Source organism: Mustelus asterias, chromosome 7 (assembly GCF_964213995.1).
Source record: "Mustelus asterias chromosome 7, sMusAst1.hap1.1, whole genome shotgun sequence".
Classification (NCBI taxonomy): domain Eukaryota; kingdom Metazoa; phylum Chordata; class Chondrichthyes; order Carcharhiniformes; family Triakidae; genus Mustelus; species Mustelus asterias.
Window position 1 is genome coordinate 55,354,171 of NC_135807.1, and position 18,505 is coordinate 55,372,675.

The window sequence follows — 18,505 nt, forward strand, 5'->3', positions numbered from 1 at the left end:
CAATGACATAGTTAAGGAAATGAAGGATTGCAAAAGGAAGGAGTTTGAGATTTAGGTGTCACAGTAACTTAGGACTGACCTCTCACTTGTTCTATTCCTGAACAAGGTGTTGACATTGCAGTGGAACGGTAATGTTGATCGAAGGGGAGCTAAAAATATTTATCCTCTTATCTATTTGGTTGGTACAAGTGAAAACCTGAACTGATCAATAAACTTGAGGCATGTGCTTTCACTAAATCTATTAAAGATGGAAACAAGAATTTTAAAATTTAATATTTCCTAAATTTTCTTTCAGGTGCATTCTCTCTTTCAATAAGAGATTGGGATGAAGTTAAAGGTGATAATGTCAAACACTACAAAATCCGAAAACTTGACAGCGGTGGTTATTATATTACAACAAGAGCACAGTTTGAATCACTACAGAAACTGGTGAAACACTACACAGGTACCTCCTTTTCTAAAAGGTTCAGAAAAATTAGTTTCAGAAATACTTGTAGTTTTTCAAAAGTGGAATAATGAAACAAGTGCAGCTTGAAAATCCAAAGAATTACTTAATTCACTGAGGTGCAAGCTGTGTGTCAGATGTGGTTCAGTTCATAGCACACTTGTCTTTAAATCACAAGGTTCCAGATTCAAGTCCCGTTCCAGGTCAGTGCAGTACTGATGGAGCAATTGCACAATCAGGGTTGCTGGCTGCTGGATGAAGCATCAAACTGTGGCCCCATCTGCCTGCACGGGGCGTAGATAAAAGATCTCATGGCAATATTTTGAAGAAAAGTAGGGGAGTGATTCCTGGTGTTCTGGCCTGTATTTATACCTGAGTCAACCTCAGAAAAACAAATTATCCGGTCATTATTACATAGCTGTTTGTGAGGTTTGCCAAGCGAAAATTAGCTACTGTGCTTCTTCTGTTCCAACAGTGTCTGCATTTCAGGAAATACTTCATTAACTGTTAGGCAGGGTTGTCCAACATTTTTGCTTGGGGGGAGGTGGGGTTAGGGGCATATTTCAAAATATTCCTCAAGGCAACGCTGAGCAAATTTCAGTAAGAAAGTTTGCTGCAGTGTTACACATGAATTTTTTAAAATGTGGTATGAAAATAAATGACTTGCTTAGAAATGTAAAAACAATGAGCAATAGATAAAAATGAGTATTAGAGTGAAGTAGAGTAAGGCAGTATGTGTTTGTCTGGTTCACTCCCAGTCTCGGTGCTCTGTGCCTGAGATGAGAGTACATGATGGTGTGTGTGGGTGAGGATGAATGAAAACCATAATGGTGGGAGTGAACCAGACTTGTGGACAAACCTAGCTCCGCGCACACGCTCTCTCCTCCCCTCAAACTCTTTCCCCTCCCACTTTCTCCCATTTCCCGCCCCCTGTTTTTTGGGGTTTTTTTTATTTGAATTATTGTCACATTTATTGGGATACCATGAAAAGTATTGTTTCTTGCATGCTATATAGACAAAGCATACCGTTCATCAAGTATATGGGGAGAAGGAAAGGAGAGGGTGCAGCATATAATGTTGTAGTCATGGCTAGGGTATAGAGAAAGATCAACTTAATATAAGGTAGGTCCATTCAAAAGTCTGATGGCAGCAGGGAAGAAGCTGTTCTTGAGTCGGTTGGTATGTGATCTCAGATTTTTATATCTTTTTCCCGACGGAAGAAGGTGGAAGACAGTATGTCTTGGATACATGGGGTTCTTGACTATGCTGTAATATTATGTTTCCTTGTACATTCCCTCTATTATATCTTTTCAATGTGTATTTTACTTTTCAAAATTTGTTGAATTTTTTTTTTACCTATTTCTTTAGATCATGCAGATGGTTTATGCCATAGATTAACTACTGTGTGCCCTACTGTAAAACCACAAACCCAGGGACTGGCTAAAGATGCATGGGAAATTCCTCGGGATTCCTTGCGCCTGGAAATTAAACTTGGCCAAGGCTGTTTTGGTGAAGTCTGGATGGGTAAGTATTTTAGCTCCTTAAAAAAAAAAATGCAATGCAACCTGTGAATTAAAGGCACTTGACAGGTATCGGTTATACAAATCCTATTTTCAAATGGTCATTCTTTATACAGCTTTAAAACATTTCTTAACCTCACCTGGTTGTACAAGATTGTTATGATCAGCTATAACAATGCAAGAACTCCTCCTACAGACCAATGCTAAATTGCTTCCTTAACAATTTTGCAATCTAAATCCCCATTTTATTTCATGCTGATTTCACTGGAGTAGAGAATAACTTAGCAGCATTAGGCCAATAACAGAACAAAGAAAGGGGAGAAATACGATGACAGATTGTACTGCTATAGTGAAGCTTCCAAAGGCAAACCTTAGAATGGATTGTGTTAAGGTACAGGACCAGAACCCCAAGTTACAGTAAATGGCAGAACACTTAAGAGTATTGATAAGCAGAGGGATCTGGGTGTACAGGTACACAGGTCACTGAAAGTGGCAATGCAGGTGGAGAAGGTAGTCAAGAAGGCATACAGCATGCTTGCCTTCATTGGCCAGGGCATTGAGTTTAAAAATTGGCAAGATATGTTGCAGCTTCATAGAACCTTAGTTAGGCCGCACTTGGAATATAGTGTTCAATTCTGGTCGCCATACTACCAGAAGGATGTGGAGGCTTTGGAGAGGGTACAGAAAAGATTTACCAGGATGTTGCCTGGTATGGAGGGCATTAGCTATGCGGAGAGGTTGGAGAAACTTGGTTTGTTCTCACTGGAGCGACGGAGGTTGAGGGGAGACCTGATAGAAGTCTACATGATTGAGAGGCATGGACAGAGTGGATAGTCAGAAGCTTTTTCCCAGGGTGGAAGAGTCAATTACTAGGGGGCACAGGTTTAAGGGGCAAGGTTTAATGGAGATGTACGAGGCAAATTTTTTATAGAGTAGTGGGTGCCTGGAGCTCGTTGCCGGGGGAGGTAATGGAAGCGGATGTGGTAGTGACTTTTAAGGGGCATCTTGACAAATACATGAATAGGATGGGAATAGAGGGATATGATCCCCGGAAGGTGAGGGGGTTTTAGTTAAGTTGAGCAGCGTGGTCGGTGCAGGTTTGGAGGGCCGAAGGGCCCGTTCCTCTGCTGTAATTTTCTTTGTTCTTTGTTCTTTATATTAGGATGCCAGACTAAACCCCAACAATTTTTCTATTTCGGCATTAATGTGAGGATAGGATGCTTCGCTCCAGGAGTAAGTCCACTGGCAAATTAGGGATCTTTTATAGTAAAGCAAGCTTTATTTAATAACACGGTTTTAACATAATGAATGAAGCAGCTTAGCTATTAGCAATTGAACAATATTTAAAAATGAAAGAAAACAACTAACTTTTAACTTATCACTGTTTCAGTTCCAAATAAGCAACATTCCTCTTGGACTTATAGTGCCACTTTAAATGCAGTCAGCAAGTGCTATAATGAGTGTAGACAGTCTTGAAGCTTTCAGAGAGGAAAAAATGAGTTTCAGAACAGACAGAGGGTGGTAGTGGAAGGGTCTTTTTCCGGCTGGAGGCCTGTGACTAGTGGTGTTCTGCAGGGCTCTGTATTGGGACCTCTGCTGTTTGTGATTTATATAAATGATCTGGAAGAAGGAGTAACTGGGGTGATCAGTAAGTTTGCGGACGACACAAAACTGGCAGGACTTGCAGATAGTGAGGAACATTGTCAGAGGCTACAGAAGGATATAGATAGGCTGGAAATTTGGACAAAGAAATGGCAGATGGAGTTCAATCCTGATAAATGCGAAGTGATGCATTTTGGTGGGAATAATGTAGGGAGGAGCTACACGATAAATGGAAGAACCATAAAGGGTGTAGAGACGCAGAGGGACCTGGGTGTGCAAGTCCACAGATCTTTGAAGGTGACGTCACAGGTGGAGAAGGTGGTGAAGAAGGCATATGGCATGCTTGCCTTTATAGGACGGGGCATAGAGTATAAAAGTTGGGGTCTGATGTTGCAGATGTATAGAACGTTGGTTCGGCCGCATTTGGAATACTGCGTCCAGTTCTGGTCGTCACACTACCAGAAGGACGTGGAGGCTTTGGAGAGAGTACAGAGGAGGTTTACCAGGATGTTGCCTGGTATGGAGGGGCTTGGTTATGAGGAGAGATTGGGGAAACTGGGGTTGTTCTCCTTGGAAAGACGGAGGATGAGGGGAGACTTAATAGAGGTGTATAAAATTATGAAAGGCATGGATAGGGTGAACGGTGGGAAGCTTTTCCCCGGGTCGGTGGTGACGTTCACGAGGGGCCATAGGTTCAAGGTGAAGGGGGGGAGGTTTAACACAGATATCAGAAGGACATATTTTACACAGAGGGTCGTGGGGGCCTGGAATGTGTTGCCGGGCAAGGTGGTGGAGGCGGACACACTGGGAACGTTTAAGACTTATCTAGACAGCTATATGAACGGAGTGGGAATGGAGGGATACAAAAGAGTGGTCTAGTTTGGACCAGGGAGCGGCGCGGGCTAATTGTTCTTTGTTTCTCGTTTCAAGGCTTCATTCTATGATCATCTTGCTGGTGCCAGTACAGAGCGAGACTGCGGATAGTTGGGAACCTGTCTCGGGGGCAGGGAATTCAGATGGTGTTCGTAAAGCAGAAGTGGAAATGAATAGGGTTGGGAAGCATTTTCTGATCAGGGCCAGTGTGATCTCCTGGACTCGTTTCGATCGCCTCGGGGTCGGAGAGGAATTTCCCAGATTTTTTTTTCCCCATATTGGCCCTGGGGTTTTCACTCTGGGTTTTCGCCTCTCCCTGGAGATCACATGGTCTGGAATGGGGGGGTGGGGGTGAGTTAATAGGTTGTGATGAACAAAGCATCGTAGCTGTGAGGGACAGCTCGGTGGATAGGATATTAGGATGTAGATAGGCTGGAAAATTGGGCGGGGATCCTGGATTCAGGATTCAATCCTGGACCGGGGAGCGGCGCGGGCTTGGAGGGCCGAAGGGCCTGTTCCTGTGCTGTTTTGTTCTTTGTTCTAGAACAGCTTGTGTAACTCTGTCTTCAAGAAAACCCAAGCCAGAACTGAAAAGTTGTTTTATTCCTACAAACCTAGCTCTTCCCATTAACACATTGTGACATGACTCTGTCAATCAACTTAATCAAAAACCCAGGGGGAATCTTCATCGATTAACAAAAAGCTCCATCCTAAGTACATACTACATGGCTAAAACTAGTAATTATGCTATTCTCCTAGCATCTGAGCTAAATGTTTTCCAGACACACTGCCTGCCCACAAAACAAAGCTAAATCTTTAAAAATTCAGTTTAAACAGAAAAAAACTCTATATATTCCTATCCATTACACCCCAATCATCACAATTAACATCTGAAAGGGGGAGCAACAGATTTTCTGGTTGAGGACTGGGCCTGCAGGCAAGTGCACTAATAGCTGGGATTGACAGGCCTGTCCATTACTCAGTATATCAGTCAAGAGACTTGGGTCAGCATTCACCTTAACTCCCAAAGCTCCTCAAAATAGCAGATCCACCAACTGAAATCAAAGGAAAGAAATCGATGGCAGACTTGGGTAGAGGAGGTACAACTAACCACTGAAAGAGGTATGGCAAGGCTAGGAGAGGGTGACCTCGTCACTGTTCACATTTGCTTTTCACGATTCAGTGGGCTGGTGAGGTTGGTGCTTTCAGCTTGGCGTGAGGTGGCAGCGGGCCTCATGAAGCAAATGGCTTTTGGTGAATAGGGAGTTCCTTAACCTGTCTCTAGAGCAGCAAAGAAACTGCTTTTTTCCTGGGGTAAAGCTGTGTAAATATTCTTGTACAGATGATGGTTGAAATGTCAGATTATAGTTCTGTTCCCGCAAAGAGAACTGTCTGTTAGCTTTTTCAGGTACAGTGTACCTGCTCTAAGTTAGCGCATATGAATTATGGAGATGCTTCCACTTGACTATATTATCCCCATTTTCATTTTTCAGGAACTTGGAATGGGACTACAAAAGTGGCAATTAAAACACTAAAACCGGGTACCATGTCTCCAGAAGCTTTTTTGCAAGAGGCTCAAATTATGAAGAAATTGCGTCATGATAAACTTGTACCGTTATATGCTGTTGTCTCAGAAGAGCCGATTTACATTGTAACAGAATACATGGCAAAAGGTTAGATTATTTGTAAATGACTGTTGTAAACCTGATTTAGTGTGTATATATAAATACATGCACATAACTTTGAAGTGAATTCCAATTGAACAGCAAAGACACTTGTGTAAAGCGCATTCCTTTTGTTCTTTGTATGTTCTTACTATCATTTTAAATATTTTAAAAGTATTCTCTTCCTGTTACTGAGAAGGAAGAAACAGGTTTTTAGATTAATGGAATCTGAAACAGCCGGAAATAAAATATTTATGCAGTTGACGCCAAGTAGGGAATTGAAGTGATTTTGTAACAAATATTCAGAAAAGGAAAAACAAACATTACAAGACTTCATGTCCTAAGGATATCAGGTATTCCATTTATAGTGGTGTTGGTTGAAAAATGAATTACAATTGAGAATTAGGGAGTGATCAAAAGATGGCATCTCTGACAATGGACCAATCAATTAATACCACTTTGAAGAGGAGGAAACTGCAGATAGATGATGAAATAGAAGTGAGAAATTGCAAGAAGCTTCCTTTACGTGCGAGCGTTGCACAGGATAAAGCTGTGCAAATACTGAATTAGCATCAGTGTTTTAGCTTTCCAGCACCAAGCTAAATCACCTCAATGTAAAATTGATTATTTGGTACTGTTTGTGCTTTGCCATGACTCGCTGTGCACCAAGTTGAGAACATCAAATTCACAGATTAGCTTCATTAAATCATCTATCAATGGTTATATGAAAAGCAACTCATTCTGCCAAGTTTAGAGTGATTGGATGTGGATTTCACTAATAAAGTAAAATATATTCCAAACAAAAACAGAAAATGCTGGAAAATCTCAGGTCTGACAGCATCTGTGGAGAGAGAATAGAGCCAACGTTTCGAGTCAGGATGACCCTTTGTCAGAGTAAAATATATTGTTCTGAGGTCCACTGAAGTGCAACTCTGAAGAAAGCAGATTCTACGCTAGTAAACTGATCAAATATATATCAAACAAATGTTTTTGTTTGATCAGCTGTAAGAAAAGTGCAGCTTTCTAAGATGTTTGTTGTGCATGTTAAGTGTGACTCCAGCAAAGCTATCGATAAAACCCAACCAGCATTATTGTACTATCAGCTAACCCATTTCATGGTATCGATATGCTGCTTCTGTTTCATCCAGTGATACGAACATAAGAAGTAGGAGTTGGCAATTCAACCCCTCAAGCCTGCTCCGCCATTCAATATGATGATTGCTGATCTTGTCTCAGCCTCAACTTTACTTTTCTGCCCGTTCTCCATAACCCTTGAAGCATTACTAATAAGAAATCTGTCTATTTACTCAATAGCCAGGCATCCACAGTACTCTGGGGTAATGAATTCCACAGATTCACGACCCTTTGAGGGAAGAAGTTTTTTCTCATCTCTATTTTAAATCTGCTACCCCTTATCATAAAACTATAGCCTTATCATAAAACTGCCCCACAAGAGGAAGCTTTCGCTCTGTCTACTATATCAATACTTTTTATCATACACCCATCAATTAGACCTCTCATTCATCTAAACTCTAGAGTGTTTAGGCCTAAACTGCTCAACCTCTTTATAAGACAAACCCCTCATCTCTCGAATCAATTTAGTGAACCTCCTCTGAACTGCCTATAATCCCCACTACATCCTTCCTCAAATAAGGGGGCGAAAACTGTACACAGTACTCCAGAAGCTTTTTTGCAAGAGGCTCACATTATGAATAAATTGCGTCATGATAAACTTGTACCGTTATATGCTGTTGTCAGTCTCGCCAATGCCTTGTATAGTTGCAGCAACACTCCCTCACATTTATACTCTGTCTTGAGCTGCAAGTGCCAAAATTACATTTGCTTTCCTTTTCTGAAAGAGATGCACAAGGATACCCAGATCCCTCTGCACTAAAGCACACCAAAGTGTCTCTCCATTTAGATAAGTTACCTTTCCATTTTCCTGACCAAAATGGATAACCTCTCACTTATCCACGTTAAATTCCATCGCCCACATTTTGGCCCACTCACCTAACCTGTCCATATCCATTTGTAAATTTGGCTATAGTACCTTCTATCCCTGTATCCAAGTAATTAATATAGATTGTAAATAGTTGGGGTCCAGCACTCCTAAAAGTAAATAAAGTGGCTGTAGTCATGTTCACTTAATTAAAAAAAAAATGAATGAAATTGGTAAAAATTAACTGAAGATTAACTTTTATTGTTATAGGAAGCTTATTGGATTTTGTAAAGGAAGGTGATGGGAAAGTTCTGAAACTTCCTCAGCTTGTTGATATGGCGGCGCAGGTAAGTTGTCTATTATAGAAAACATATTGAAGCAAATTTAACATTGTTTAAGTATAGAAGCATGCATGAAATTGAGATTTAACTGAACATACAAAACTTCAGTGATTGCCTTTTTGGCAAGTATATAGGTGTGGAAGACTTTGCATGAGAGTTTTGTCTGACTTTGTTGGGGTTTATTCTGTGCCTAATCAATTAATGAACTTCCCATCTAGCAGAATTGTTACCTATAAGTAAACAGGCCACTTTGAAATTATAAATTAGATTAACAAATGCTTTTGCAGTAATATGTTATAAGTACTGCTGAAAGGACAGTCAACTCCTGTGGTTCACACCCTCAAACGTTCACTCATCCGTGATTAAAAATGTAACAACCAGATGCCATCAATGTAAAAACTCGCACCAAAAAACCACAAGACACTTTAGAGATACGAAATTGTCTCCTTTTGCAGACTTGCTGCTTCCATGCTTCAAGTTCATGCAGCTTATCAAACCTGCAGAAAGCCACAGGTTCACACTTGCATTTAAACAGCGTACATGCACCTGGTTGCGAAAGATTAATAACATACTGTACCTTAAATTCTTCAGAAACCATATAAGTGTTTCCTCTTGTCATTGAAGAATTCATGCAGTGCAAAGGTCCATACATTGCACATAGAAATCATAGAAACCCTACAGTGCAGAAGGAGGCCATTCGGCCCATCGAGTCTGCACCTACCACAATCCCACCCAGGCCCTACCCCCACATATTTACCCGCTAATCCCTCTAACCTACGCATTTTAGGATTCTAAGGGGCAATTTTTAACCTGGCCAATCAACCTATCCCACACATCTTTGGACTGTGGGAGGAAACCGGAGCACCCGGAGGAAACCCACGCAGACACAAGGAGAATGTGCAAACTCCACACAGACAGTGACCCGAGCCGGGAATCGAACCCGGGACCCTGGAGCTGTGAAGCAGCAGTGCTAACCACTGCGCTACCGTGCCTCCCCACATGTGCAGTCTACATGTGCATGTTGCTGTGATTCACTGTTATTTGCAGTACAGCTACAAGGGTCAGTCAGCTCCTGACTTCGTTACAGCTTTGGTTCAAACGTGGACAAAAGAGCTGAATGGCGGAGGTGAGTGACTGCCCTTGACATAAATTCAGCATTTGACTAAGTATGACATCAAAGAGCCCTAGCAAAACTGGAGTCAATTTAATTGAGGGGAAAAAACCCTCTGTCAGTTGGAGTCATATCTGGCACAAAGGAAGATGATTGTGGTGATTGGAGGTCCATCTTCTCAGTTTCAGGACTTTACTGCAGGTGTTCCACAGTGGTGACCTAGACCCAGCCATCTTCAGCTGCTTCATCTTCCTTCCATCATAAGGTCAGAAGTGAGGATGTTCACAGATGACTGCCCAATGTTCAGTATTATTCATGACTCAGATACAGAAGCAGTCCGTGTCCAAATGCAACAAGACCAGGACAATATCCACACTTGGGCTGATAAGTGGCAAATAATGTTCACACCACACAAGTGCTAGGTAATGACCATTTCCGACAGGACAGGATAGAACCATCGCCCCCTGACATCCGAAGAAGCAAATCCGTGTGTTTCCCAACCGGAAACCATGGATGAACAAGGATATCCACTGCTTACTGAAGTCCAGGTCTAAGGCATTCAAGTCAGGTGACCCTGACCTATACAAAGAATAAGAAGTCGATATGCGCGATCTTCTTGGAGATCCTCTCCACTTGGAGCTGGCAGTTTGCGGTGTCGATGGTAGCCATGATGTGGATATCGTCTATACAAGAAAGCCATGGAGATCCACCAAGGGTGTCAATGGTAGCCATGATGTGGATGTCATGATGCGGATATTATCTATACAAGAAAGCCATGGAGATCCATCAAAGATGCCAAAAGAGAGTATCGGACCAAGCTCGAGTCCCAGGCAAGCCACATGGACTCCCGCCGACTATAGAAGGTATGCAAGATATAATAGGCTACAAGATGAAGGAATAGAAAATCATCAGTCCCCAAGCACCCCACCCCGATGACATCAATGCATTCAATGCCCGTTTTGCACAAGAGGTCAGCGAGAGCACATCCTCCACCCCGGAAGCCTCGGACGAACCTGTATCTGAGGTCACCATTGCAGACATCAGAGCAGCCGCCTTGAAGGTCAACCCACAAAGTGACTGGCCCGGATGGGGTATGTGGACGAGCACTCAGATCCTGCACGGATCAGCTGGCAGGGGTATTCATTGACATCTTCAACCTCTCTAATCTGAGGTCCCTATCTGCTTCAAGAAGACGACCATCATCCCAGTACCAAAGAAAAGCGAGGCAGCATGCCTTAATGACTATCGTCCGCTGGCTCTACCATCTATCATTATGAAGTGCTTCGAAAGGTTAGTCATAGTATAAATCAATTCCGGCCTCCCAGATTGCCTGGATCCACTTCAGCTCGCGTATCGCCGCAATAGGTCCACAGCAGATGCCATCTCCCTAGCCCTACACTCAACCCTGGAACACCTAGATAACGAAGACACCTATGCCAGACTCCTATTTATTGACTACAGCTCAGCCTTCAATGCTATTATTCCTACAAAACTCATCTCCGAGCTCCGTGGCTTGGGCCTCAGCACCTCCCTCTGTGACTGGATCCTAGACTTCCTAACCCACAGGCCACAATCAGTAAGGATAGGCAACAACAACACCTCCATGATCATCCTCAACACCAGTGCCCACAAAGCTGTGTCCTCAGCCCCTTCTTATACCTTTATACACCTATGACTGTGGCCAAATTCCCCTCCAAATCAATTTTCAAGTTGGCTGATACCACCACCGCAGTGGGTCGGATCTCAAACAATGATGAGATGGAGTACAGGAAAGAGAGAATTTGGTGAACTGGTGCGACGAAAATCTCTCCCTCAATGTCAACAAAACAAGGGAGATAGCCATTGACTTCAGGAAGCATAGTGGAGGACATGCCCCTGTCTACATCAATGGGGATGAAGTAGAAATAGTCGACAGCTACAAGTTTTTAGGTGTCCAGGTCACCAGTAACCTGTCCTGGTCCCTCCATGCCAACGCTATAATTAAGAAAGCCCACCAACTACTTTCTCAGGAGACTAAGGAAATTTGGCATGTCCGCTACAACTCTCTCCAACTTTTACAGATGCACCGAAGAAAGCATTCTTTCTGGTTGTATCTTAGCTTGGTACGGCTCCTGCTCTGTCCAAGACTGCAAGGAACTGCAAAGGGTCGTGAACGAAGCGCAGTCCATCACTCAAACCATCCTCCCATCCATTGACGCTGTCTACACTTCCCATTGCCCCGGAAAAGCAACCAGCATAATCAAGGACCTGATGAACCTGAACGTACTCTCTTCCACCTTCTCTGTCAGGAAACAGATACAAAAGTCTGAGGTCACGTACCCAGCCACTCAAACAGAACTCCTTCCCTGCTGCCATCAGACTTTTGAATGAACTTACCTTGCATTAAGTTGATCTTTCTCTACACCCTAGCTATGACTGTAACACTACTTTCTGCACTGTCTCCTTCTCTATGTACAATATGCTTTGTCTGTATAGCGCATAAGAAACAATTATTTTCACTGTATACCAATACGTGTGGCAATAATAAATCAAATCAACTGACGTTCAGTGGCATTACCATTGCTGCCCCCCCCTCCCCCGTCAATGGCCTTGGGGTTACCAAAACTGAACTGGACTAGCCATATGGAAACTTTAGGTACCCAAGCAGGTCAAAGCATAGGAATCCTGCGGCAAGTCACTTGCCACCTGATTCCCCAAAGCCTGTTCACCATCTAGAAGGCACAAGTCAGGAGTGTAATGCAATACACTCCACTTGCCTGGATGAGTGCAACTCCAACAACACTCAAGAGGCTTGACACCATCCAGAACAAAGCAACTGGCTTGATTGCTACACCTTCCACCACAAACATTCAATCCCTCCACCACCAATGAACGGTGGCAGTCCTGTGTACCATTTACAAGATGCACTGCAGGAACTCACTAGGGTTCCTTAGCCACACCTTCCAAACCCACGACCACTACCATCTAGTACAAGAGCAGTAGATGTCTGGGAACGCCACCACCTGGAATTTTTCTTCCAAGTCGCTCATCATCCTGATTTGGAAATATATCGCCATTTCATCACTGTCATTGGATCAAAATCCTGGAATTCCTTCCCTAGCATTACTGTGGATGTACCTACACCTAAGGGACTGCAGTGGTTCAAGAAAGCAACTCACCTTCGCAAGGGCAACTAGGAAAGGTCAATAAATGCTGGTCTAGTCAGTGATGTCCACATCCCATAAATGAATTTTAAATAAACAAGAAAGTGGGAGTTGGAGACGAGCAGCAAACATCCCAGGAAGGTAATGACACTTGAACAAAAAGTCACAATCCTAGATAGACTGCAAAATGGTACAAGTGCTCCCATGTTGGCCAAGGAATACTCTGTGAATGAATCCACAATCAGATACATTAGGCCGTCTGATGAAAGAATAAGGGTCAGCGTTTCTTGTAATCGTACTGCCAAGTTAACTTTTGTGAGCAGGAGAGATCCATACTTAAAGAACATGGAGAGATTACTCAATGTGCGGATCAAGCACCAGCATCAAAGCAGTACCACAATTAATGGTCCATTCATTTGAAACAAAGACCTTGAATGGTAGCACATCCTTCATATTCTGAGAGCAGACCACTCAACCACAGCCTGTGACTGTTGGAATCAAATCGACATCCTCCAGCAGTTGGCATAATTAAGTAATCATGCATAAAAGTTTGTCCCGGAACTGTGAATGATTTCACAGGGCTGTCCAATGTGGAAGCTGAAGTGGCAGGATTGTTGACTTCACAAAACAAGTTAGAAGAGAGGGAGTTCAAGACCATCACCACAGCTGAAGTGGATGATTTGCTTCAATCTCATCAAGAGAACTCTCTACAAAAGATTTGGTTGAACTCATGAAACTAAGTGAGCCTAAGCAGGAGCAGCAAGGAGAACCTAAAAAGGCACTTCATCAAGTAAATGGCAGATCTTGTGCGGTTAGCCGAAGATTTGAAAAAAGGAGGAAAAGACCATGATACAAGCTTGGAAAGAAGGATTGCCTTTTGTAGAGCGATTGACACAGCTGTTGCTCCTTACAGAGAACTTGCAAAATTGAAAAACAAAAGGCGAAACAGCCAACAAAATCTCAGCTGAATCACCCGTGTCAATTCCATTGACATCCAGTCTCAAGTACAGTATATTAGAGAGTTATAGAGAGAAATAAGGTACTGGAGTAACAAGTAGATTTGAACCGTATTCCATGTAAAACCTGTTACTATGCTGTGAATACTCAATAGAATTGCAGGGATGCTTCCATTTAGGGTGGCACAGTGATTAGCACTGCTCCAGGGACCTGGGTTTGATTCCCGGCTTGGGTCACTGTTTGTGTGGAGTTTGCACATTCTCCCTGTGTCTGCGTGGGTTTCCTCCGGGTGCTCTGGTTTCCTCGTACAGTCCAAAGATGTGCAGGTTAGGTTGATTGGCCATGCTAAATTGCCCCTTGATGTCCCGGGATGCGTAGGTTGGAGGGATTTGTGGGGTAAATGTGGGGTTACGGGGATAGGACCTGGGTTGGAATTGTTGTCCGTGCAGACTCGATGGGCCGAATGCCCTCCTGCACTGTAGGGATTCTATGATATGTACTGTTTAGTCAATAATATACACTACTGTGATTTATAAATTGTACTACAAGTATGTATTGCATTCTGTAATTGATCAGTTTTAAATTGTTTCTGTTTTCTTGTGTTGACAAAAAATTTCTTCAGTAAAATTGCCTTTGATGTAATGTACTATGATTTATAAACTGCTGCTGTATTTTGTAATTGAAAGGTTTTACATTGTTTTTGTTTCCTTGTGTTGACATATAATTTTTTTCAGTAGAATTCTCCAATTTAATCAAAAAATAGTTTTTATTGACTCCATTAATGTAAAATGGTGATGTGGAGATGGCTGGAACACATCAAATTCAGTTCCATTATAAACTGTTCACTGTTTGTGATTTCACCCTCCACGAAACCGCGTGGGAATGTAATCCCCATGGATGGTGGGAGTTGACTAATTTAAATCCGTAAACCAAGATTCATGATCAGGGCAAATTATACATATCTTTTGCCAAAAATAAGGTGTTGATTTTATTGCAGTTCTCATCATTACAGTAATACCAATTGGGATCTCCTGCATCCACATTCCTATCACTTATAAATCTCTCTTCCCCATTCAGTCTGTCTAGTTTTAGATTTGAAAAACTTAAGTTCTATTGGTCAGTCAAGCCCTTATTTGAGTATCAGCTGAAACAATGATTCTGACATATCCAAACTTATTTTGTCATTGATTTATATGTTTTGCTAATACAATCTGTTATCCCTTATTCTTCCTGTCATTATTCTGCAGATGGTAAAATTAAGTGTGTAAATTCCAAGAATAATACCAACAATAATTTCAAGAATAAGCCAAAAATATCTGAACACCGAAACACAATTAGCCCCAAAGGTTTCAGATAAAGGTTACTCGACCTGTAGTAATTTCGCTAATTCTCGCAAGTGATTCATTTTTATGTCCCAGCTACGGTTGGTTCTGCTACAGAAGGGAGAGGTTAAAAAGTGTGCCAGTGCAATAGTTATAGGGGACTCCATTATAAGGGGAATAGACAGGCGTTTCTGTGGCCACAAATGAGACTCCAGAATGATATGTTGCCTCCCTGGTGCTAAGGTCAAGGATGTCTTCGAGTGGGTACAGGACATTCTGGAGGGGGAGGGTGAACAACCACTGGTCGGAACAAACGACATAGGTAAAAAACAAAGGGATGAGGTCCTAAAAGCAGAATACAGGGAGCTAGGAAGAAAGTTAAGAAATCGGACCATCAAAAGTAGCGATCTCAAGATTACTACTAGTGCCACGTGCTAATTAGAGTAGAAATGACAGGATATATCGGATGAATACGTGGCTGAAAAGATGGTGTCAAGGGGAGGGTTTCAAATTCCTGGGGCATTGGGACCGGTTCTGGGGAAGGTGGAACCTGTACAAATTGGATGGGTTGCACCTGGGCAGGACTGGGACTGATGTCCTAGGGGGACTGTTTGCTATAGCGGTTGGGGAGCGTTTAAACTAATATGCCAGGGAGATGGGAAGCTATGCAAGGAGTCTGAGAAGGAGGGAGCAAGGACAAAAACAAAAGGTAGAAAAGAGAAACCAAGGACAAAATTCAAACAGGCCTATAGAGAAAAATATTGGAAGCGAGACAAACGATGTTAAAAAGGCGAGCTTAAAGGCTCTGTGCCTTAACACATGGAGCATTTGCAATAAAGAGGATGAATTAATTGCACAGATAAATGTAAATGGGTACGATATAATTAGGATTGCGGAGATATGGCTGCAGGGTGACCAAGGATGGGAATTGAATGTCCCAGGCGATTCAGTATTCAGGAAGCACAGACATAAGACAGAAGGTGGTGGAGTGGCACTGCTGGTTAAAGAGGAAATTAACACAATAGTGAGAAAGAATATTATCTCTGACAATGTGGCGTCCGTATGGGTAGAGTTGAGAAATACCAAGGGACAAAAAACATTAATGGGTGTCATATAGACCCCCGAACTGCAGTGGTGATGTTGGGAATAGCATTAAACATGAAATTAGAGATGCATGTGAAAAGGGAATATTGTTGACCATGGGTGATTTTAATCTGCACATAGATTGGGCAAATCAAATTAGCCACAATGCTGTAGAAGAGCAATTCCAGGGATGGTTTTCTTGACCAATATGTGGAGGAACCAACTGGAGAGCAGGCCATCTCAGACTGGGTACTGTGTAATGAGAAGAGAATCATTGCCTATCTAGCTGTGCGAGACCCCCTTGGGGATGAGTGACAATAATATGACAGAATTTTTTATCAAGATGGAAAGTGAAGTAGTTGATTCGGAGACTAGAGTGCTGAATCTTAATAAAATAAACTATGAAGATACGAGGCATGAGTTGGGCTTGATAGATTGAGGAGAGTTAATTAAAGGGATGACAATGGATAGGCAATTGCAAACATTCAAGGAACGTGTGTTGGAACTGCAGCAACTGTTTGTTCCTGTCTGGCACAAAAGCAAAATAGATAAGAGGGGCCAATCCATGTCTTACAAAGGAAATTAAAGAGAGTATCCGATCCAAGGAAGAAGCATACAGATTGGCCAAGAAAAAGAATAGGTTTGAGGATTGGGAGCAGTTTAGAATTCCGCAAAGAAGGACCAAGGGATTGATTAAGAAGGGGAAAATACAGTACGAAAGTAAGCTTGCAGGGAACATAAAATCTAAGAGTTTCTGTAGATACGTGAAGAGAAAGACAGAAATGAGGGAATGTATAATAGGGGACAAAGAACTGGCTGAGCAACTGAATACACACTTTGGTTCTGTCTTCACAAAAGAGGACACAAATCAGATACCAGAAATGATGGAGAATGCAAGATTTAGTGAGAGGGAAGAACTGAGGGAGATCAATATTAGTAGAGAAATGGTGCTGGGAAAATTGATGGGATTGAAGGTGGACAAATTCCCAGGGCCTGATAATCTACATCCCAGAGTACTTAAGGAAGTGGCTCAAGAAATAGTGGATGCATTGGTGGTCATCTTCCAGGATTCTATGGACTCTGGAACAATTCCTGCAGATTGGAGGGTAGCTAATGTCACTCCAGTATTCAAAAGGTGGGGTGGAGAGAAAATAGGGAATTATAGACCAGGAAGCCTAACATCGGTAGTGCGGAAAATTCTCGAATCCATTATCATGGACTTTATAGCAGAGCATTTAGAAAGCAGTGATAGGGTCAGACAGAGTCAGCATGGATTTATGATGGGGAAATTATGCTTGACAAATCTGTTGTAATTCTTTGAAGATGTAATGAGTAGAGTTGACAAGGGGGAGCCAGTTGATGTGGTATATTTGGACTTTCAGAAAGCGTTTGACAAAGTCCCACATAGAAGATTATCGAGCAAGATTAAAGCTGGGAATGGGGGAAGTGTATTGAGATGGTTAGAAAACTGGTTGGCAGAGAGGAAACAAATAGCAGGAATTAATGGGTCCTTTTCAAATTGGCAGGCATTAACTAGTGGGCTGCCACAGAGATCAGAGCTGGGACGCCAGCTATTCACGATATGTATTAATGATTTGGATGAGGGAACAAAATGTAACATAAAGTTTGCAGTTGATACCAAGTTGGGTGGGAGGGTGGACTATGACGAGGATGCAGAGATCCTTCTTCATGATCTGGACAGGTTGGGTGAGTGGGCAAATCAATGGCAGATGTAGTATAATTTGGATAAATGTGAGGTTATTCACTTTGGAAGCAAAAACAAGAAGGCAGATTACTACCTGAATGGCTGTAAATTGGGAGAGAGGATTGTGCAGCGGGACCTGGGTGTCCTTGTGCAACAGTACTGAAGGTAAGCATGCAGGTGTAGCAGGCGGTAAAAAAGGCAAATGGTATGTTGGCCTTCATTGCGAGAGGTTTCGAGTACAGGAGCAGGGATGTGTTGTTGCAATTATACAGGGCCTTGGTGAGCACACCTAGAATATTGTGTGCAGTTTTGGTCTCCTTTTCTGAGGAAGGATATTCTTGCTCTCGAAGGAGTGCAGCGAAGGTTTACTCGGCTGATTCTGGGAATGGCGGGACTGATGTATGAGGAGAGATTGACTGGGTTAGGATTGTTTTTGCTGGAGTTCAGACAAATGAGCAGGGGGGAATCTCAGAGACTTTTAAAATTCTAACAGAACTAGATGGGGTGGATGCAGGAAGGATGTTCCCGATGTTGAAGGGAGCGGGGGGGGAGTCCAGAACCAGGGGTCACAGTCTGAGGATACAAGGATGCATTTAGGATGGAGATGAGGAGGCATTTCTTCACCCAAAGAGTGGTGAGCTGTGGAATTCATTACCACAGGAAGTAGTTGATGCCAAAACATTGAATGTATTCAAGAGGTGGTTGGATACAGCACTTGGGGCGAATGGGATCAAAGATGGGGAAAATGCAGGATTAGGCTATTAAGTTGGACAACCAGCCATGACCGTAATGAATGCTGG

General features: G+C 42.6%; 1 protein-coding gene across 4 annotated transcripts in view; it reads left to right on the plus strand.

The window, feature by feature from the left end:
* LOC144495723 (tyrosine-protein kinase Yes) overlaps window positions 1–18,505 on the plus strand; it is a 94,893-nt gene that overhangs the window by 64,939 nt on the left and 11,449 nt on the right. For all 4 annotated transcript variants that reach the window (XR_013498314.1, XM_078216075.1, XM_078216076.1 and 1 more), the window contains 4 exons: window positions 296–445; window positions 1,814–1,969; window positions 5,934–6,113; window positions 8,314–8,390. Coding sequence is in view for 3 of the 4 variants with exons in the window: in XM_078216075.1 (XP_078072201.1) it covers window positions 296–445; window positions 1,814–1,969; window positions 5,934–6,113; window positions 8,314–8,390 (563 nt within the window). In the remaining variant the exon portion in view is untranslated. The remainder of the gene's footprint in view (window positions 1–295; window positions 446–1,813; window positions 1,970–5,933; window positions 6,114–8,313; window positions 8,391–18,505) is intronic.